This window comes from Carcharhinus amblyrhynchos, chromosome 3 (assembly GCF_965287045.1).
Source record: "Carcharhinus amblyrhynchos chromosome 3, sCarAmb.v2.hapA, whole genome shotgun sequence".
NCBI classification, from domain to species: domain Eukaryota; kingdom Metazoa; phylum Chordata; class Chondrichthyes; order Carcharhiniformes; family Carcharhinidae; genus Carcharhinus; species Carcharhinus amblyrhynchos.
Window position 1 is genome coordinate 40,442,606 of NC_137326.1, and position 22,502 is coordinate 40,465,107.

Here is a 22,502-nt window from a genome sequence, read left to right on the forward strand (position 1 = left end):
TGCCTCTCTGTGTCATTTCTTTGTTCATTACTTCACAATTGTTCACGTTAAATAGCGTCAGTTGTGCGTCTACCCATTTTACCAATCACTAGTGCTCCTGAATTCTGCTAATATCATACTCATTATTTGTTACATTGCCAAGTTTTGTACTCCCTGTAGGCATCTAAATTGCACTCTTTATACTCTGTTCAGGTTATTTACACATAATATTACACACAATATAATGAAAACAATTGTTCTAATACTGAAACCTTGGGGGGAGGGTGGAACAGCCCACTACATACATCTCTCCAGTCAGAAAAATATTTGTTCACCCCTACTTTCTGCTCCAATCCCATTGCCAATTTTGCACCATTCGTCCCTTTAGTGCTGTGCTGCTATTTTTTGAATATTCTACCCTGAAGTACTTCACCAGATGCTACTATACATACAACATCTAATGGCACATTTTTGGCAATCCTCTCTTATTACATCAAAGGACTGAAATCATGTCAGTCAGTCAAGATTTGCCTTTAACGAATCGATGCTGGCTGTCCATGTTTATCCAAGTGAAAATGAATTTTGTCCTTGACAATGGTGCCTAGTAATTTCCTCACCATTGAAGTGACACTGAGCAGTCTGCAGTTACCATGATTATCCTTCTCTCCTTTTTCAGCACAGCTCTCTTTTGCTTGACGATGCCCCTCCTATAAGCCGGCCCTATGTACTGAGCAGTTGGCTTTGTGAGCAATTTGTCTGTGGGAGGGCATGTGCCATCTGGTCTCCCACTTGGAATTCCAAAAGTCATGCTTCACTGGATTTTATAGGAGTCTATATGATGCGCATTCCCCATGGAATTTCTTGATTCAAAATTCAGAAGTTGTAAAGCACAGCTTCCATGTTTAGACAAACAAAAGTGCTGACAATTCAAAGACTTAAAATATCCTTGTGATGCAGTTATTTCCAAATCTGACCTGACTCCACTCAGACTGACATATGTTAAAAGCAAAAGATAAAAAAGGTACATGATATCTAAATCCACCTGATCTGGAGGAATTGATTATTCTGTGTTTGTTTACTCGGTTAGCACAAATATGTTGTAACCATTGCCCCCATCCCCCGCCCCATAGCCCCCTCTCCCTTTCCTCTCCCTTCTGTCTCCCACTTACTCCCTCCCCTGCCCCCTCTCCTCCCATCCCCTGTCCCTCCCATTCCTCTACCCCACTTCCCCCCCCATCCCCACCCTGACCCTCTCTCCCTCCCCATCCCCCACTCCCTCTCCCTCCTCATACCCTCGCCCACCCCCTCCCTGCCTCCTCCCCTCCCGTCCCTATCCCCTCTCCTTCCCTGCCCACCCCTCCTCTCCCATGCCCTCCCCACCTCCCCTCCTCTCCTCTCCCTTCCGCACCCTACCCCCCTCCCCCATGCCCTCCTCCCCTCACCCTATGCCCTCCCGCACACCCCCTCCCCCACCCACTACCCTCCACTCCCTCCCCCTCTGCCCCTCTCCTCTCCATCCCTCCACCCCATCCACCCACCTTACCCCCCTCCCCTCCCCTTTTCCCCTCCCCTCTTCCCTTCCCCTCCAACCTCCTCACTCCCTCTCCCCATCCCCATCCTCTCCCCTCTCCCCCATCACTCCCCATTCCCTCCCCTCCCCAATCCCTCCCCCACATCTTCCCCAATCCCCTCCCCTCCCCCCATCCCCACCCCCCACCCTCCCTCCTGCCCCTTCTGCATGCCCTCTATACCTCCCCCTTCCCCCTCCCCCTTTCCCCCTCCCACCACCCCTCCCCCTCTCCCTCTTCCTCTCCACCTTCCCCCTCCCCCTCCCCCTTTCCCCTTCCCCCTCCCCCACTCCCCCTCCCCACCCCTAACCCCCCCTTTCCCCCTCCCACCACCCCTCCCCCACTCCCCCTCCCCACCCCTTCCCCCCACTCTCTTCACTCCCCCAACCCCAACCCTCCACTCCCCCACACTCCCTCCCCTCTCCACTCCTCCACCCACCCCTCCCAAACCCCCCAGTCCTTCACCCCCTCTCCCCACCCCCTCATCCCTTCTCCTCACCCCCCTCACTTCCTCCCCCTCGCCCCCTCCCCCCTCCCCTCTCCCCCCTCCCCTTTCCCCCCTCCCCCTCCCCCTTTCCCCCATCCCCCTTCCCCCCCTCCCCCTTTCCCCCATCCCCCTTCCCCCCCTCCCCCTTTCCCCCCCTTTCCCCCCTCCCCCTTCCCCCCTTTCCCCTCCCCCTTTCCCCCTCCCACCACCCCTCCCTCACTCCCCCTCCCCACCCCTTCCCCCCACTCTCTTCACTCCCCCACCCCCAATCCTCCACTCCCCCACACTCCCTCCCCTCTCCACTCCTCCACCCACCCCTCCCAAACCCCCCACCCCCTCATCCCTTCTCCCCACCCCCTCATCCCTTCTCCTCACCCCCCTCACTTCCTCACCCATGCCCCCTCCCCCCTCCCCCTCCCCCTCCCCCTCTCCCCCCCTCCCCCCTCCCCTCTCCCCCTCCCCCTCTCCCTCCCTCCCCCTCCCCCTCCCCCTCTCCCTGTCACGCCTCCCTTCCCCCAAAATAACTTCATTGCATTGTTAATGTAAGCCTACATGACACTGATAAAAACAAATAAATATTTGTTTTCACTTAAAAAACACAGTTTTACTGTCTTTTGGAGACTCAACATAAGAACATAAGAAATAGGAGCAGGAGTAGGCCAACTAGCCCTTCGAGCCTGCCCCGCCATTCAATAAGATCATGGCTGATCTGTCGTGGCTCAGTTCCACATTCCCGCCCTCTCCCCATAACCCTTAATCCCCTCTCTCATCAAAAACCCATCAACCCGCGTCTTAAAAATATTTAGCGAGGCAGCCTCCACCACTTCAACGGGCAGAGAATTCCAGAGATTCACCACCCTTTGAGTGAAGAAGTTCCTCCTCAACTCCATTCTAAACCGCCCCCCCTTTATCTTGAGGCTATGCCCCCTAGTCCTACTATCCTTTCTGAGCGGGAAGAGTCTCTCCACCTCTATCCTATCCATCCCATTCATCATCTTATACGTCTCAATGAGATCTCCCCTCATTCTTCTAAACTCTAACAAGTACAAGCCCAGTTTATTCAGCCTCTCCTCATAGCTCAACCCCCTCAACTCCGGTATCAGCCTAGTAAACCTCCTCTGCACTCCCTCCAAGGCTAAAATATCCTTGCGTAAGTATGGCGCCCAAAACTGCACACAGTACTCCAGCTGCGGCCTCACCAATGCCCTATACAGCTGCAGCAAGACCTCCCTACTTTTATATTCAATCCCCCTCGCGATGAAGGCCAGCATCCCATTCGCCTTCCTGACCACCTGCTGCACCTGTAGGCTGGGTTTTTGCGACTCATGCACAAGGACCCCGAGGTCCCTCTGCACCGTCACCTGCTGCAGTTTTTCTCCACATAAGTAATAATCCTTCCTACCATTATTCCTACCAAAGTGGACCACCTCGCACTTGCCAACATTAAATTCCATTTGCCATTTCCTGGCCCATTCGCCCAGCCTATCTAGATCCTTCTGTAGACTCTCCCCACCCTCCGCACAATTTGCCTTTCCACCAATTTTGGTGTCATCAGCAAATTTCAACACCCTACACTCGGTTCCCTCCTCCAGATCATCTATATAAATGGTAAATAGCTGAGGCCCCAGCACCGACCCCTGGGGCACTCCACTAGTCACCATCCACCAATCCGAATAGCACCCATTGACCCCCACTCTCTGCCTCCTATTTGACAACCAGTCCTCTATCCACGCTAACACCCTACCCCCAACTCCATGCCCCCTGACCTTCTGCAATAACCTCTTGTGAGGTACCTTGTCAAACGCCTTCTGAAAATCAAGAAAGACCACATCCACCGGCTCTCCTCTATCCACCGCCCTAGACACATCCTCATAGAACTCCAGTAAATTTGTCAGACACGACTTCCCTTTAAGGAAACCGTGCTGCGTCTGCTCTATCAAGCAGTTCCCCTCAAGATGCCTCGCTATTTCCTCCTTGATGACGGATTATAACATTTTACCTACAACAGACGTTAAACTAACAGGCCTATAATTCCCCGCCTTTTGCCTGGCACCCTTCTTAAACAACGGCGTAACATTAGCCATAGGAAAACAATGTCATAGAATATTGACAAATTTTATGACCAATACATTTTCTTCAAGGTCCTGAACCTCAAAGTTTCCCAATACACCACTGGTGGTGGTTATGGCAGGGGAGGGGTGCTTGTGAGGGTTTGGGGGAAGAGAGAGTGACCCAAGCCAAGAATCGAACACTGCTCCCTGGAGCTGTGAGTCTAAAGTGCTTGCCACCAACTTCCTTAGCTAAATGAAAATGTTGCATATAAAGAGTGTGAGAGGTTTGGGAGCAGAGAGAGTGTGTGCGAGGGATTGGCTTTGGCTTTCAGGTCCCGGTGAACAGGGATGGGGGTACAAAATAAAGCTGACCACAGGGCCCCGTGACCTGAAAATCTGTGTCTGCCTACCTTACAGCATTGTTAGAGTACCTGCAGCAGTTCAAGAATTAAGGTCACCACCAGTGTGGTGACGGGCAGTTAGGGATGAGCATTAAATACTGGTATTGCCAGCACTGCCCACGTTTTGAGAATGAACTTTCAAAAAGTAATTTTAAATATTTCTTCAATCTATGATTCAGAATGAATGAATGCTTGAGAAATTGCCAGTGTATGTATTAGAAGGTGCACATTGTTTATCGTGCAAAGCAAGGAACATATAAACTTGTATTTATAATGTTAAGCAGTTAGTTAGTAACCTTAACAAACTGTACATTACTGCTGACCTGGAAATAATCGCTAAAAAAAACTTTAAAAGCTTACCTGACATTACAAAAACATTAATTAAATACAATGCTTCAAAGTAAAACTGAGCTAAAGTCTTATATTTACACTATAGCTTTTGTTATGTATTTATTAAGATAAAATGTAGCAACTAAATAAAAGTATTAATGAATGGTGCTAATACTTTGGTGTTTAAATAATAATAAAAAGCATAATAAAATGGCTCATACACAATCAATCCTTTTTTATAATTACGTTTGAAGTGGGTTTGCACTTTTTTGTTCATTTCTTCTTTCCTAGTTTGACTAGTATAGTCAAATATATCACTATTTAGAGTGCGCTGGATTTCATGTGGAGGAGGTTATGAGTGGTTTGCAAACTTTTTTAATTGAATGACTCCATTTGAAATGAATTAGTAATCACAGGTCTCTTTTTTTATTTTAACATTTTATTTATTTTTCAGAATTACAAAGCCAGTGCACAGAGTGGATGGGGCAATCCCTAATCCATCTCCTCATTTGCTCCAGAAACCAATTCAAATTCAAATTGAATCCAATTCATGATCACCACAAACAAGACAGACTAAATCCAAGCTGACAAGAACAGGCATGACACCTGATCTTACACTTGATCCATACTTGATCTTAAAGAATCATAGAAACCTTCAGTGCAGACAGAGGCCATTTGGCCTGTAAAGTCTGTACCGACACCAACCCCACCCAGGCCCTATCCCCGAAATCCCACGTATTAATCCTGCTAATCCTTCTAACCTACATATCCTGAGACACAACAGGTCAATTTTAGCATGGCCAATCAACCTAACCTGCACATCTTTGGACAGTGGGAGGAAACTAGAGCACCCAGAAGAAACCCATACAGACACGGGGAGAACGTGCAAACTCCACACAGACTGTGATCCAAGTCAGGAATCGAACCCAGGTCCCTGGAGCTGTGAGGCAGCAGGGTGTACCATCCTAAAGGCCTAGACTTCCTTATCTAAATTAAAGTGTTGCATATAAAGAGTGTTTTAATAACATTTCCAAGAAAACACCTATCAGTGTTCCTGTTTCTCTTTGTAGAGTCTATCTGTCGCGCAATGTTTGCCAATGAGATTCATAAATCATTCTTTACTTCTAGATGAGCCCTGTATTTTGTCTTCCCTTTAAGGAAAATGATGTCTTGGACAAACTTGTATTTTGGTGACTATTTTTAATTTCAAAATGTAGTAATTTGATATTTTAAAACCGTCCTCTTTCGTACAAAGCTGAGCTGGTGCCCACTGCCAATCTTGGTAACTGTGCGTCTACCTGACAATTTGTGTGGTGTTCCCAGGGCTCCTTCTTGCACGTTCCCCTCCTAGATATGCCAGCCAGCCCACTCAGCTGCACATTTGGCAGCTGTACTTTGTTTCTGTCGCCTGGCTTGCACCAAGCCTACCTCCAGCTGTCTTACTTACTCTTGACCACTGCAGCCCTGTCAACCGGTTAGGCCAACTATTGCTTGCAAAGCATTTTCACATTATTTTGTGGACGCCTGTCAAGTCTCTGCAGACACCCAGCAGTCAATAGACCCCCAGTTTGAGAACCACTACAATAGACCTCTGTGGCCACTGGGCACAAGAGGGTCAGGGCTACTCTAAATATTATTGCAATTTATAGAATGGTATCCCTACAGTGTAGAAGGAGGCTGTTAACCCATTGAGTCTGCACTGACAACAATCCCACCCAAGCCCTATCCCCATAACCCCACGTATTTACCTTGCCAATCTCTGACACTAAGGAGCAATTTACCATGGCCAAATAACCCAATATGTGCAATTTTGGAGGGTGGGAGGAAACCAGAGCACCCGAAGGAAACCCATGCAGGCATGGAGAGAATGTACATACTTCACAGAGAGCCACCCAGGGCTGGAATTGAACTTGGTTCCTTGGCACTGTGAGGCAGTGGTACTAACCATAGTACCGCCAAAGATTTTAGAGCCTCTTTCTGGAATAGATAATGATAATCGCCTTGGAGAAATCCACAATTATTGGGTGCTGATGAGACGAACGTAAATGTAAATGCATTTAGTCATCACAAAATCCCTACAGTGCAGAAGAAACCATTCGGCCCATCGAGTCTGCACCGTCTCTCTGACACGAGTATCTTATGATGTGGGTATGCCGGCGTTGGACTGGCGTAAACACAGTAAAAAGTCTGACAACACCAGGTTTTAGTCCAACCTATTTATTTGATAATATTCTCACTAGCTTTCGAGGGGACAGCCTCTTCGTCAGGTGAATGGAGAGTTCTGGCCTCAGACAGAGCATTATATGCTCTGCTCAGAGTTTTATATGCTCTGTCTGAGGCCAGAACTCTCCATTCACCTGACGAAGAGGCTGTCCCCTCGAAAGCTAGTGAGAATATTATCAAATAAATAGGTTGGACTAAAACCTGGTGTTGTCAGACTTTTTACGAGTATCTTACCCAGGCCCTGTCTCTGCATCCTTTTGTATATGCATCCTTTTTCTAAAAAAACAGAATTTTGTTCTTTATTTAGTGATCAATGTAATCAAGAAAGATGAAAGATTGGAGGAACATGTTTTTGATGAACTGGGGGAGCAACTCAGCGTCTTCTTATTGGTTACTGGGAAAGGCAAGAGTTGTGTGGCTGTATGCCCCCCCCAGTTAAAGCTTGCACATGATCCCGGGAAAAGGGGATCACACGGCCTTTGAACGGCTGCACAAATCTCCGAGTGAGGCTGCAGCTGTCTTGGGTGGCGTCTGGTGACGCCTCTTTAAGCTGCGCGGCTGCTTGTCATCTTCCTGTCCCACATTCAGTGCGGCAGCTAGCCACCATGGAAGTGCAGTTCGCTCCCTTAAGACCTTGGGATGATTTTATTTTGGGTTCGGCGCGTTTCGCCCAGCCGGATTTTCGAGATTTGGCCAAATGGAACAACCGAGTGATCAGCAACCTGCTGTATTACCAGAGTAACTACTTGGTCATGGCTGTGTGCATCTTTCTACTGATCGGGTAAAGGAGCTGTTGTGACTGGGCCCGCAGCCGCCTTGTTTCAAAGTTGTTGTAAAGGGGGATGGTGTATTTGGAGCAGCTGCTTCCTTTACAAAAAAAAATGCAGGCTCGTTTTGTTTAAATTAATTCGGCAAGGTGCTGTTTCTCGCATTTCTTTTAATATCGCAGTGGCTTGCACCACGTTTTACAATGGTTGAATCAGCAGCTTTTTGGTATTTAGTTGAAAGCTGGGTAATTTCATGTTGTACCAATATATGCTACGTTGCTTTTGAGTTGACTGCATGTATTAGCTTGATGTCCCTGCCTGAGTTAGTTGGCGAATTAGTTCGCAGACACCCTCCTCCCTTGAGCAATGTGTGCATTCTGCTACCAAGGCCTAGGGTGACCAGTGTATTCATTTTATCTTCAGCTACGAATCAGTAGACTTGTGTAGATGGGACACAGCCAAGTTTGTTTTGACTGAGTATCTTTTGTTGGAGAGAACAGTAACGTTTGCTGGCTTCTTTCCCTTTTTTTTAGTTTTGTCAGACCGTGGAAATCATAGAATCCCTACAATACAGAAGGAGGCCACTTGGCCCATCATGCCTACACTGACTTTCCTTCAGAGCATCTTATCCAGGCTTGCACAATCCCCTTAATCCAAGCGTTTACTTTGGCTAATTTTCCCCCTGCCCCCAAACCAACCAACTAAGACACTAAGGGCCAACTGAGTATGGCCAGTCCACCTAACCTGCACATCCTTGGACTGTGGGAGGAAAGTGGAGCACCCGGAGGGGAAATGCACACGTGGGGAGAGAGGAAAACTCCAAACCGTCCCCCAAAGCTGGAATCGAACCCAGGTACCTGGCACTGAGACAGCAGTGTTGACTATTGTGCCACAAACCTGGGAACGCTCAGTAGAAATGAGGATTTAACACTACCCCCTCCCCTATCATTACATAACATTTACTGAAGTAAATTATAAACTAATATTTTCTTTAGTTCTGATCACTTTTAAATGATTAAAACTAATTATACAAGTTTTAAATCTATCCCTTACTTAAACATTTTTTGAACCACCATGGAATGGTATTCTGAATCTGAACTCCAGCAACTCCTATTTCTGTATCATCCTGGGTTCACTGGTCTACTTGGTTGAAGACTGACTTAAAATTTCCATCTTTTTAATTTCAAATTCCTCTTTGTCAGTGCTGTTTATCTCTGTAATTTCCACCTGCACCCCTCTATCTCCTCCTGATTCTGGTCTCTTCAGCATGCCTGCTTTAACTGTTCCACCATTGGTAGTCATAACTTCAGTTGCCAATGCCCTAAGCTCTGGCATACAGTCTGGATGTTTTTTTAGCCTGTTTGCCTTCCTTTCTCATCTTTTAAGATACTCAAAACCTATCTGTAATATGTAGTACCATATTTTGGTTTATAATGTTTCTGGAAGGCTTCTTGGGCACTACATTAGAAAATCTACATGTTTTCGTTTGATCAAACAATAGTGATGTAATAGTTTTCATTAGTGTATTGGCTGATATTGTAATATCTTACAGTGACTCTTACTGCAAGATGCTGAAAGCATTCTGGAAATGATCCAGAGGCCAATTCAAAAAATAATTTCACATAATTGGAAATGTTATCATGAATTATTGGTTAAATAGTCCGTTACAATAACTGGCACAGCCTAACTTCTGATTTTAAGTGACTGCATTGCTCTTGCTCCAGATTTTATTTTACTGAACTCTGCTTGATGTTTATTGATTTTTTTTTTTAAAAATGTCCTGGGGTACTTGTGCCATCTAAGAAATAAAGCTTTGTATTTCAGCCAGAAGTGGTGCTTTTTTTTAAAACAAGCTGAAAACCTGTTCCCTGCTCTTAGTACTGTACCTGCAAGGAAATGTTTGATGTGGTCCTAGATAGGAGTACTTTGCAACAAAGTACTGGCCTGTTCTCACCTGATGGTCATGTGGACTTGTGTAACAGAAGTACAAGATAACCACCAAATTGATTGCTTATCCTTAAATCTAAGGCTAGTTGAACAATTGTTCCACCCTTATTGCTGACCCAGCTGAGACTAACGATTAGTTAACTCTGCACACTTGAGTATTGAATCTGGAACTTTACTGCATTGTATAGTTCAGTTCCACTTGATCAAACCAGTTGCCACTTAATCTAATAAAGGGTCATCTTTATTGGTAGTCTACTAAAATGATATAGCCCATTATGAAAGTGGATTTTTGGTTAAATTTCAGATATCATGATCACAAATGCACTTAACCTAATGCCCCCTCCAATAAGCAAAGCTAGAATATCATCACTAATTCAAATGTTTGAAATACTTTGGAATTAGTTATTGGGCATAACAAGTAGCCTTAATGTGATGTATTGAACTTCCTACATATGCAAGTGGAATAGGGTGTGTAGAACAACTATTATTTTAAAGAAGAAAACTAAACTAAAGTTAATTGAGCTTATGGTAGACAAATCCCAAACTGGGATTTGATACTTCTCTTGATCTTTACCTGCCCATCTGGGGACAAAATAATCAAGGAACTGATCATAATTTTTGAGTTCTTTGAAAGAAAAATCATAAAGTGGCAAACGTGATGACTATCTTTACAAAAGGAGGCTGGGATTAGCCAGGAGATTGACCCTGTTGCTTCAGATTTTTGAGCTGTTTTAATCTACAGTATGAGAATTGCTCAGTACATGGAATCAACATGTATTTCTGAGGTCATGCTTTCCCACTTCAAAGAATCATAATTGTGGCTGAGATGAAGGAAATGCAGTAGCTGACAGTTGAATGGTTTTTCAAAAAAATACATTTTGATATGGGACCACCTGGGACTTTTTCAACAAAAGTAACGTGAAATTAAGGGGAAATATGGCTCCATCTATACAGATGACAAAAAGTGAAAAGTAATGGCAAATTTTTCAAACCTTTTAGATGTACTGAGGGGGTTATGCATAGGACTACTCTAATTTACTATTAATCTTATTTCTTGTTGTATTTAAGTTCTGTATATTGGTCTGGATTTGGGGATTAACACATACCTCGCTGATACTGTTATATGGCGAGTGCATTTAAAATTGTGATAGACTTTGAGAGTGGACAAATGGTGATAGGTAATCATTCACAAAATGATTTGGAAAGCAAAACTGAGAATACACTTCAAAAAGTAAATATCTTGAATTGTATCTCTTTAAATGAGGTTGATCAAGGAGTTTGGCACTGTAAAATAAGTAACTTGAATTCTTGGTTTTGTCTAAAAGTTTTAAAAGGGGTTAAAGATGGGAGGGCAGGGTGTGGTAGTGGTAATATTGAACCTATATAAAACTATCTGACCACAGTTGAAGTTGTATATAAAATTCTAGATCTTAGTCTAAGGATAGAAAGAGGAATAATGTCATGTGGCTTGTCTTCACTGGGATGGTACAAGTGATTAGGGCAGATGTAACAAAATATCCCAATTTGAGGGCAGATGTGAGAAGATCAAGAAATGATAAATTGGGAGGTCTTCAAAATTATAATCAACTACATTAGTTCTACTGGTCAGAGTCAGTAACCGAAGGCCACAAATGTCTAAAAGACTTCAAGGGAAGGATATGGATAATGTTAACAGTCAACCATAGACTGCTATTGATGCAGATGCCATCTTTTTGAAGAGTTAGATGATTGCTTGAATACGAGGAGTTCCAAATGTTATGGCGAGAGGATTTGGGCTAGTTGGCTTGTGGAAAAGTGTGCTGGTGCGGATGTGGTAGTTAACTGGGCCCATTTCTATGTTGTAACATTGAGTTTGAAGCATTGGGCTTAGACAATTTTGGCTTCAATCAAGAATATCTTTTTTGACAATACTCAAAGAATGCACTGCAGGACTTTAATGTTCCCTAGAGTTTGGTCACATTTTCACAACACTGGCCTAAATGACCTTGTTAATGTTTTACTACGTTAAGTGGTAGCTCTAATGGGTATTGCTTGAATGATTGAAATGAAACTGAAATGGTTTAAGGGACTTCATACTGCTCAGCAGAAAAGGTGTACCTAACTATCAGTATATGTCCTTGCTATTTCCTTGAAGCATTTGTACTTCCAATGCAGTTTGGCATGGTCTTATGATGCCTAACCATTAATGTTGCAAGTAACTTTGGTATTTTGACTACATGTAGGTTGTGTGATATTGCAGCCTGTAAAATTGGAGCTGACTTTCTAAATGTTATGAATAATAAGGATAACTAATGCAAGGCTGCAGTAAACCAGGCACACCTCATTGTTTCCAGTGAATTTGAAAGCAGAAGATAGATGATGAGTTCAGTGCTGTGGAATGACTGGCGCTGTCATTAGTCGACCAGTTTGCTTCACATGGGGGTAAGCATTTTCCCTGGATGAGTTCATGTTTCCTGTCCTTGTGATACCAGTTTTCCATGGTGCATGAGGAAACTATGCATTTTCTTTTAGATGTTAAGTTACTGATACAACAGTGGCTTGAGGGAATACAACAAGGAGCATGGAGATTTCTGGCATTTGTGCCCAGAGATGGATAATACCTGGACACAACACAACTGTGGGTTAAAAGATCATGGTATTTGTGTGTTAAACACAACTACAATATGCCCCATGTCGTCTTCAAACCTTCTGCCCACAGGTGGCAGGTGGGGTAAATAATAGGATATGTCTGGTCACTTTGTGCAGTGAAATATTCTGGTATGGCAGGGAAGGAAGTTAGTCAAGGATGACACTTTTTTTAAAAAAAAATTCTCACTGAAGCCTGTGCTATTTTGTTTCCTTTAATGATGGAATAAGTGCAAGTCATATTATAAAATGTTTCCTTAATAGGGCCTTAAAAACATAGTTCACTGTAAATGCTAACAGTAATTTGCTGCTAGAAGCTGGATTTTGGAGTAGTATTCCACTGGTTAAATTTAGTTGTTTGTCATGTTTAATGACATCCAGGAGGCAATTTCCTTGGGCCCCAGTTATTCACTCACTTTCATCCAGTACATGTCTGGACATATTCTGAAGAAATATTGAAGATACTTGATGTAAATTGACATTTGGAAGTTGGGATGTTGGGTCCATTTTTGAGTCCAACTTGCAGGTTGTGTACATGGTTTGGTATCATCCTCTGTTTTATTAGTATTTTGCCCCAAGAAGGGAAATAACTTGAGCACAGAATTTTCTTTGTTTCCTCATCCCCTTACTCTGCTGTAGTACCTGACTGATAGCTGCAGCACATTTTGGCACTGACTCCTGATGTAGTTATCACACCAATTTGTGGCTGAAGTTTGTTGCAGCTACAAAACATTTAAAATGCAGAGATGATTTGTGGAGTATTTATAAGGGATTGTGCAGGCAAGTCTTACTCTTCTGTAAGAAGCATATCTTTGGTTTTCGCATCCATTAATTTTAAGCTCATCTACAAACTCTTATGCTGAGAACTGACTTATTAAAAATGTATAAAACTGCACCTTGTAATGGCAAAATAGGGCTGTTGTCTCCTTATGTGTTTTTGCAGACCAGAGGATGTGTTCTCCTCAAATTGTTTTCCAAGTGTAATTAGGGGAAAGAATGGAAAAATGGTTATCCAGTCACTCCCAATGTTTAATTTAGTACCTTTTTTTAAATGTGGCAAAAAATCTCATTTCATGGTGGCATCTTTATTTCTTAGAAAAATGTCAAATTAGAAGATGCTCCTTTTTAAGGAGCTTCTTAAAAGAGAACAACACAGCACAAGAACAAGCCCTTTGGCCCACCAAATCTGTGTGGGTGCAGATGCAAATGCCCCTCCAATCTAATATTTTCTTGCCTCTGTGGTCCATAACCTTCTATTCCCTGCCTATTCATGTAACTTTCCCAATGCCTCCTGAATGTTATATAATCGGCTTCCACCTCCTCCAGCAGCATGTTCCAGGTATTCACCATCCCCCTGAAAAACTTGCCCTTTTACAACTCATTGTTTCAAGTGGAGCAGTTGGAGTGGTGATTAAGTAAAGAGAGCTTGTAGGCAAGAGGGATTTTTACCTTTTTTCGGAGTTTTTTTTCTAAACCAGAGTGTAAAACCAGAAGTAGGCCCCAGTGAGACATGGGAAGGTTTTCTTACCCCCAATAAGTTTGAATAGGGAGGCCTTTGGTCATTGGCGATTTTGTTTTTACTCTTACTGAGCTTCCACAGCCTTCTGGGATCAAGAACTCCAAAAATTCTCAATCTTTCCTCCTCATTGGTTTCTTCCTTTTATATTTTGAAATTGTGCCTCTTGGTTCTAGACTCCCCAGCCAAAGGAAACATCTCACCTGCATCTACCCTGTCTGTTAAGTTTTTGTAGCTTTCAATGAGGTCACATTTCATTCTTCAAAACCTCTAAAGAATATAGACTCAGTTTGTCCAGTCTCTCCGTTCCCAAAACAAGTTTGGTGAGCCTTTGCACACTATGGTAATATCCCTTGAGGTAAGGGAGTCAAAACTGCAAATATTCTCCAGGTACGGTCTAACCAAGCTTCTATACATTTCACTACTCCTGTACTCAAGTCGTCATGTGATTAAAGGCTACCATTCCATTAGCCTTCTAATAGCTTGCTACACTTGCAGCTAGCCTTCCTTGACTTATGGACAAGGATACCCAAATCCCTTTGTACATCTACACTTCCTAATTTACTATTTAGGAAATACTCTGCACATCTGTTCCTTTGACAAAGTGGATTACCTCATTCCATTTGCCACATTCTTGTCCACTCTCTACATCTGTCCAAATCTTGTAACCTGCTTTACACATTCCCACTTGGCTTTCTATCATCTATGAACTTGGCATTTACACTAGATCCCCACATCCAAATTAAGTGTGAACAGCTCAGGCCCCAAATACTAATTCTTGCAAACCCCTCTAGGTATAGTCTTCCAACATAAGTGACCTATTATCCCTATTTTTTTTTCTGCTGGTTTGCCAATCCTTAATCTATGCCAGTATGTTATCACCTGCCAATGTGCTTCCATTTTGTTAATCAACATCCTATGGGGGACTTTATCAAAAGCCTTCTGGAAATCCAAGTATGTCCATTGAATCTCCTTTGATAGTTTTTTTTTTGAGGATGTTACTAGCAAAACTCATGCATGATTTGCCATTCATCAATCCATGCTGACTATGACCACATAATTATCCAAGAATCCATTTATCATATCCTTTATAATTGATTTAGTATTTTCCCTACTAATGTAAGACTAATAGGTTTGTAGTGGCACAGTGGTTAGCACTGCTGCCTTACAGCACCAGGGATCTAGGTTCAATTCCCGGCTTGGGTCACTGAGAAGAGTCTGCATGTTCTCCCTGTGTCTGTGTGGGTTTCCTCTGGGTGCTCCAGTTTCCTACAAAAGCTCTAGGTGGATTGACAAGAGGAGAGTTCCTGTTGGGTAACACCAGCTCTTCTTCATTTCTTCTCAAGATTACATTGACCTCAATTGTACAAATACAACTCTTATCGCTTCTCGGCCAAGATCAAGTGTAGTTTTGGCATCCTGCAGTTGGTTGAGGCTACACTGGGGCTTCATTTAAAGCAATTTTTTTAAAGTGGCATCTCGGCCTTTTGGTTAAGATGCAAATAAGATCCAGCTTTGGAGAAGGGGCAATGCCTGCTCCAATCAGCTTAGATCATGTAGATCAAACCCAAGACAGGAAGTGATGAGCCTGTCTTGTCAGCATGGATTTGGAATGTCTCACTTGTGGAGACTTTGAATTGGACTTTGGATTGAATTGGATATAAACAAAAAAAATGCAACTCTTAATGCTGTTACCATTTGGCAAATCTGTGCTGTGACCCCTCCAGTTCCAATCAGTGAATGCTTTTTGCCCAGCGGGAAGCTATTTGGCCCAATGTTTTCATGCCAGCTCTCTGCAAGAGCAACTCTTCCAGTCCATTACGCAGCCCTTTCCCCAATGATCTTCAAACTGCATGGCAGTACAGTAGCACAGTGGTTAGCATTGCTGCTTCGCAGCTCCTAAAAAAAAAAGCTAACAGGTTTGTAGTTCTGTTTTCTTCCCCTCTTAAATAGTACGTGACATTTGCTACCTTCTCGTCCTCAGGAACCATTCTAATATTTTTCTCATGATCACCAATGCATCCACTATCTGTATAGCAAATCTTTCAACGCTTCAGGATGCATGATAGCTCTTGGATTTCATTAACTTTCAGAGCCATTAATTTCACCATTATAATCTATCTTGTACTATTTCCCTTCAGCTCCTCATTCTCCTGAGTCCTTTGGATAACTATGCCTGGGAGACCACCTTTACAAAATAAGGGAAGAGGTCTAATGTTTTCCTTATCAAAAGGATGAGAATGTCATTGTGTAGAGTATTCAGGCCATGTCCCTACCTTGGCTTTGATGTACACAATTCAGGGAGGAAAAAGTAGAATTTGCCTAATGGGCAGTCTAATTTTAAATCTTCCAACTATTTCACCGTTGTTCTCAATGGGTACTAGCAGCTCTGTCTTGCCAGAGTATAATTAGTGAGTTAGCAATTTATGTGCGTGTTGGATAATGAAGAGATGCACTGAAGTATTTGATGTACTTAAAGTAATTAGATGAAGCTTTGCAAGAGGAGGCTGGTTTATTCTGAGTGTTAAAATAAGTGTTTATAACTGCTTAGTTGTTTTGGCATTATTACCAGCTAGTCTGTGTACCTGACTCAGGCCAACATGAGGAATGCGGAATATTTAATTGCAAAGTTCTAGATTTTAACCCCGTTCTGCCTGTTTGTAGCGTGTTCTGTGCAAAATGTTATGTAGCTTTGCAACATGTGATTTAATGAACCTCTATAATTGAAGCTTATCTTAGGAATCTTATGTTGCATTTGTCAACTACTGTAATATATTACCAAAGCCATTATCTTTTCTCCTAAGCTTCCTTTTACTAACTACATCTGTTTCCTTTCCCTTCCCTCCTACTCTGCTCTGACCAAAGCACTTGAGATAAACTGCTATTTTGAGTTTTGCAAATATACAGCTGAGAATTGCTTCTGAATTGTGGATGTCCAAGAAATGTTAAAATGTACACTTCCAATTTCATTCATCTCTTGAACTGAAATATTCAGTTCTACAAAGGGTATTTTCTGTTTGAACTTCCCTGGGAAGCTTGGATTTCCTGTGCAGAATTGAACTTTAAACTGCTGCCAACCTACATTTACTAATTAACTTTTTTCTTTTGTTGACAGGTTTATGAGTCCCCTGGAAATCATCCTAGGTGGAGCAGTGGTGGTACTGATGTTCATGGGCTCCATGTGGGCTTCTGAAAATAAGGCAGCTATCGGTCATTTCAAGCGTCGTTACCCAGTTGTGTTTGTCTTCACCATCTTGCTGATGAGCTACTTTTTAATTTCCATCATTGGTGGCGTGATGGTTTTCTTGTTTGGAATCACTTTACCCTTACTTTGTAAGTAATGTCTCCATCAAATGTGTAAATGATTAAATAAGGCTAAAACGCATCTGTGCAAAAAATAGACTGCAGCCCCAATATGTTTTTTAGTAAATGGACTACTCGCTGTGAACCAGGATGATGTTGCTTTATACTCTGCTGAGTTAGCTGATCTTGAGCTTCGGCAGAAGTGTTGACGCACAAATTTGATGGCTAGCAGTTAAACAGGAACGCCATTAATCATTGTGCATTCTTGGATGAAGAAAGGATGTAGGACTTGACGATGACTTTTTTGTCTTATTTTCCTCCCTTTCTGACAATCAAATGGTTGAAAAGGGGGAAATGTAATAAGATAAAGAAGAAAAATCTATTTCTAAATTGGGTAGGTTTGCCAGAAAATGAATTAATATAGTACTTCATGTCCTTGGTCCATTCCAGTGATATACAATCACTATTATTAGTAGAATATTGATATTTCAATATATACTCTTTAGAAAACTGAATATTATAGAGTCTAGAGGCCTAATAGAATTCAGAAATGGCTTTACTAAATCTTGCCTGCTATAATATTGAGTGAAATCCTATATGGAGCAAGTAGCAGATGGCTTCCTTTCTAGAATTCACTTAGTGAGTTCTTTTGCTTGGATACAAGATGTTTAATAGATAAAAGTGCTTTACATAAGTTAGTTTTTGACTTAAATTGTAGACTCAAATTTAACCTTTTAACAACATTATTTCAGTGATGTTTGTACATGCTTCCCTGCGACTTCGTAACTTGAAAAACAAGCTTGAAAACAAGATGGAAGAGGTTGGACTGAAGAAGAGCCCCATGGGAATCTTTCTGAATGCACTTGGTCAAGAACAAGAACACCTCTCTAAATTTGCTGATATGTTGGCAGCTCAAAACAAAGACTAATGAGGAACTTATCAACTAATTTTGCACCGTTAACTCATGTTGTGCAGTATTCCTGGAGTAATATTTTGTGATCAATATACAACCTGATAGTGATACTCCTTTGTCAAGTATTCCAAAGCACAAATGGATGGTTTCTTGTAGAGCAAAAATGTATTGTAGAAAACAAACAGCTTGACATAGTGCCGGGCTATGCTTTTCTAGACTTTATGCATTTTGAAGATGTTTTGTTAAAATAGCTGCTAACTAACATGCTGACACCATATAGTTTACCTGGATGATGTGTATACTTGAGCACTTTCTGTGGTGTTAAATTAATTGTTAATTGTTCAGCTTTTGTTTTTGGGTTTAAGGATGCAATGTTGCATTTTGATTCATGGGTATGCAAGAATCAAAATACATGGATCTGGATATTTGGTTTTACATAAAAACACAGTTTGACATATCCACAATCTTGTTTCCAATTGCAGTTTCAAATGTAGAAAGTTTCATATTCTTGTATTCAGTGTTTTTTGCCCATGAATATGAATGAAACTTTTTTGTATTGGTTTTTTGATTATAGGTATATAGGGAAATATGATCACTTTATATTGTGTACCCAGTTTGACTTTTGAGATGATCCAGGTGAAAAGGGATTAATATTCTGTGAAATTAGGCTTGAGAGGTTCAGTAAAATGTAACCAAAACATCAGGTCTCAAATTCTTATCACATTGTTGCAAAACTAGTTAAATCCTACATCAGAAAAAGCAGAAGTCACACTCCCAGGTAGGATTTGAAAAATGTGCAGTTTCAACATCCATTTCATTTCTTACCAAATCTAAAAGCTCTGGAAAAGTGAGTTTAAAAATTATGTTCTTGGGATTTTCAGCTCCTTTATTAATGAAATGATTGCAATTCCATTTCAAAACAGCTGCTAGGATGCTTGACAGACAATTGTCTGACATTTAACTGTTTGCAGGTCCAAAGATATGCAACATCTCATGCATGCAATAAAAGCTACTTAATTGTTTGTGCATTTGAAAGATTTTAATATTGTTCATGACTAATTGGAACTATATATACAGGTATTTTGGTGACTTCAAAGCTTTTGCATTCCTTTCCTGAGCTTATTTCCCCTCCCTTTTTAAGGTGATCTTTGAAACTTGCCTGATTGACTGACTAAACTTTAGTCACCCACCCTGCCAAATGTGATCCCACTGCAGTTCAGTATCATACTTTAATCATCTATTAATGCTCCTGCGAACCTGTTTTACAATGTAAAAGGTGCAGTACAAATGCAAGTTATTGTAGTGGGGGTGACATCAACATATTGTGCAGTGGTTGCCTGTGAACATTTTCACGTGGCTTAGTGAAGGATGCAATTGGCCTATACCAATTTAAAAGGCTATTTGTAGCCACGGAGTACTCCCATTTGCAAAATAACATTTGTCAGGTCAGTAATAGTGGAATCTCAAATTATTAATATTTAGTAAAATTCAAATAGCTCCTATTGCTTTCAGGCTTAGTCTCCTTTTTTGATCTTTTATATTGGCCAAAAATTTTATTTCAGAGATGAGGTAGATAAGCTAGGGTGTTAATGATTCCAACAGCTTTGGTTTACTGGTCATCTTTTGCATCTTAGAGTGATCAAATTTTGATGCTGTAAGGTTTTGCCATACTGGAGGTGTATTTACCCAGTCCATAGGGCTGAAGTCCCTGGTTTTGGGCTTGATTCATGAAGAATTTTTTGTGATTTAATGTCCCACTCTAGAGTCTTGCACACTTTTTTTCAGTGCTGTGCCCCCCACCACCCCAAGTACTGGAGATATTGACTTTCAGATGAAATGTTAAACTGAGGCAATATCTGACCCAAAGATATAGGTGTCAAAGATGGAATGATAATTTGAAGAATAGTGGAAACCTCCAATGTATCCCTGCCAACATTTAACCCTCAATCACACACACAATCTGATTATCCTCATTGGGTGTGGGTCCTTGCTGTGCACAATTTGGCTCTAATTCCTATATTTAAATTCAGGACTCTTGTCTCAAGTCCTGATTGGCTGTAAAACATTACAACTTCAGGATGTTGTAAATGTCATTATTTAGGTATAAGTTTTTTAAAAATTAGCCAAATAATAAAAGAATATGGTACAAGTCAACAGGATATATTGTTTAATCAAACTCACTTATATTCACAAATATGCCCCATTGAGGAATTTTAATTTTTCACCTTTTCACTCCCAATGAGTGAAAATTAATATGCCAAGTAAGCTCTAAATTTTAACTTTTCTGGACAGAAGTCCAGAAATCTCTCCCTTTTCAATTAATCTTAACTCTATCACTTCCATTTCTGTCCAATTAATGTCCAGAAATATCTGGTTAGTTCTTGAACTTGTAGGTTGACACAATGTCTCATCTATTTGATCCATTTTTTTTTCCTATATCAATGCATTCTGCTGAACTAATGAGCAAACCAAATAAAAGGAAGCTAGGTTTTCTGGTATGAACTTTTATTAGTTGCTTGTTTTGGAGCTTCCTTGTCAGAATTGGCCTGGTCGCTCTCCTGGCTTGTGATTTTGAAAGAGCTGTTTTGGCTTTGAATCAGCTGTAGACTAGAGAAGCCTAATGAGACTAGGTGCAGAAGATAAGATCTCTCTTTTGCTTTCTGTGTTGATTTGCAGTGTAACTGAGATAAGGGAGAAGTTTAAAATGGTCACAGCCAGTCAGTGGACTGCCCAATGAATTTTGGGAATTGTTCATATTTGGTGAATATATAGGAATATCTGTCCGTTCTGCCCTTTTACTATTGTTAATTTTGATCAGAATATGCATATACTCAAAAGGAACAAGGTTGCAAGTTGTGATAAATTCAATAAATCTAGTTATTTGAGGATTGACCTCAAGATTTCATACTCATTTTGTCTCACTATTTTAAAATTGCTTTAATTTATGAAACAAACTGAAATCCAGACATCAATGGCTCTTTTTTGGGACACTACAATTAATGCAATAAATAACAATCTATGTTTGACCCTTTTGCCCAGAATTGAGTTGATTTTAATTTTGTAGCACATTAAGTATCTAAGGTAAACATTTGTTAATTCAGTTCCATGTTACCTACTTACTGACTAAAGTATTGTGTAAGATTGTTCCACTACAGGGATGGTGCAGAAGGGAGGGATTCAGATACTTGGATAATTGGGGGTCATTCTGGGGTAAGTGGGCCCTCTACAAATGGGATGGTCTACACCTGAACCAGAGGGGTACCAATATTCTGGGGGAGAAATTTGCTTTGAGGGTTTAAACTAATTCAGCAGGGTGGTGGGAACCTGAATCCGCTGTACAGGAGGTCGAGTGGGAAGGTCATGAATAAAGTTTCAAGGTTGCAGGCAGGAAGATGGTTTGAAGTGCGTCTACTTCAATGCCAGGAGCATCTGGAATAAGGTGGGTGAACTTCCACATGGGTTGGTATCTGGGACTTTGTTGTGGCCATTTTGGAGACATGGATAGAGAAGGGAAAGGAATGGTTGTTGCAGATCCTGGGGTTTGGATGTTTCAGTATGATTAGGGAAGGTGGTAAAAGAGGGGGAGGTGTGGCATTGTTAGTCAAGGATGACATTATGGTGGCAATGAGGACTCATCTACTAAGGTAGTATGGGCTGAGGTTAGAAACAGGAAAGGAGAGGTCACCCTGTTAGGAGTTTTCTATAGGCCTCAAAGTTCCAGAGATGTAGAAGAAAGGATAGCAAAAGTGCTTTGGAATAGGAGCAAAAGGGTAGTTATGGGGGATTTTAACTTCACAAATATTGACTGGAAAAGCTACAGTTTGTGTACTTTGGACAAAAACTGACCCATTTGATGTGTGCAGGAGGGTTTCTTGACAGTACGTAGATAGGCCAACAAGAGGTGAGGCCACATTGGATTTGGTACTGGATAATGAACCAGGCCAGGGGTTAGATTTGGAGGTAGGTGAACACTGGTAAAAGTGACCACAATTTGATTACATTTACCTTGGTGATGGAAAGGGATGGGTATGTATTGTAGGGCAAGAGGTGGGGGAAAGGAGGTTATGATGCAATTAGTTGAGATTTAGGGTGCATAGGATGTGGAAGGAAACTGTAGGGGATGGGCACAATTAAAACATGGAGCTTGTTCAGGAACAGCTGTGTCCTTGATAAGTATGTACCTGTCAGGCAGGGAGGAAGTGGTCGTGCAAGGGAACCATGGTTTACTAAAGTTGAATCGCTTGTGAAGAGGAAGGAGGAGACTTGTATCAAGATGAGATGTGAAGGCTCAGTTGCTTGAGAGTTACAAATTAGCAGGAAGGACCTAAGAACTAAAGAGCCAGGAGGGGACATGAGAAGCCTTTGGCATGTAGGAACAAGGAAAACCTTCAA

At 41.8% G+C, this 22,502-nt stretch overlaps 1 protein-coding gene across 1 annotated transcript; it reads left to right on the forward strand.

Moving 5' to 3' along the window:
• Nucleotides 1-7,601: 7,601 nt before the first annotated feature.
• Nucleotides 7,602-21,002, forward strand: arl6ip5a (ADP-ribosylation factor-like 6 interacting protein 5a). Its single transcript, XM_080183465.1, has 3 exons — nucleotides 7,602-7,820; nucleotides 17,010-17,227; nucleotides 17,950-21,002. Exons 1-3 carry the CDS (start codon nucleotides 7,645-7,647, stop codon nucleotides 18,123-18,125), a joined length of 570 nt encoding a protein of 189 aa, XP_080039591.1. The 5' UTR covers nucleotides 7,602-7,644; the 3' UTR covers nucleotides 18,126-21,002.
• Nucleotides 21,003-22,502: the final 1,500 nt, after the last annotated feature.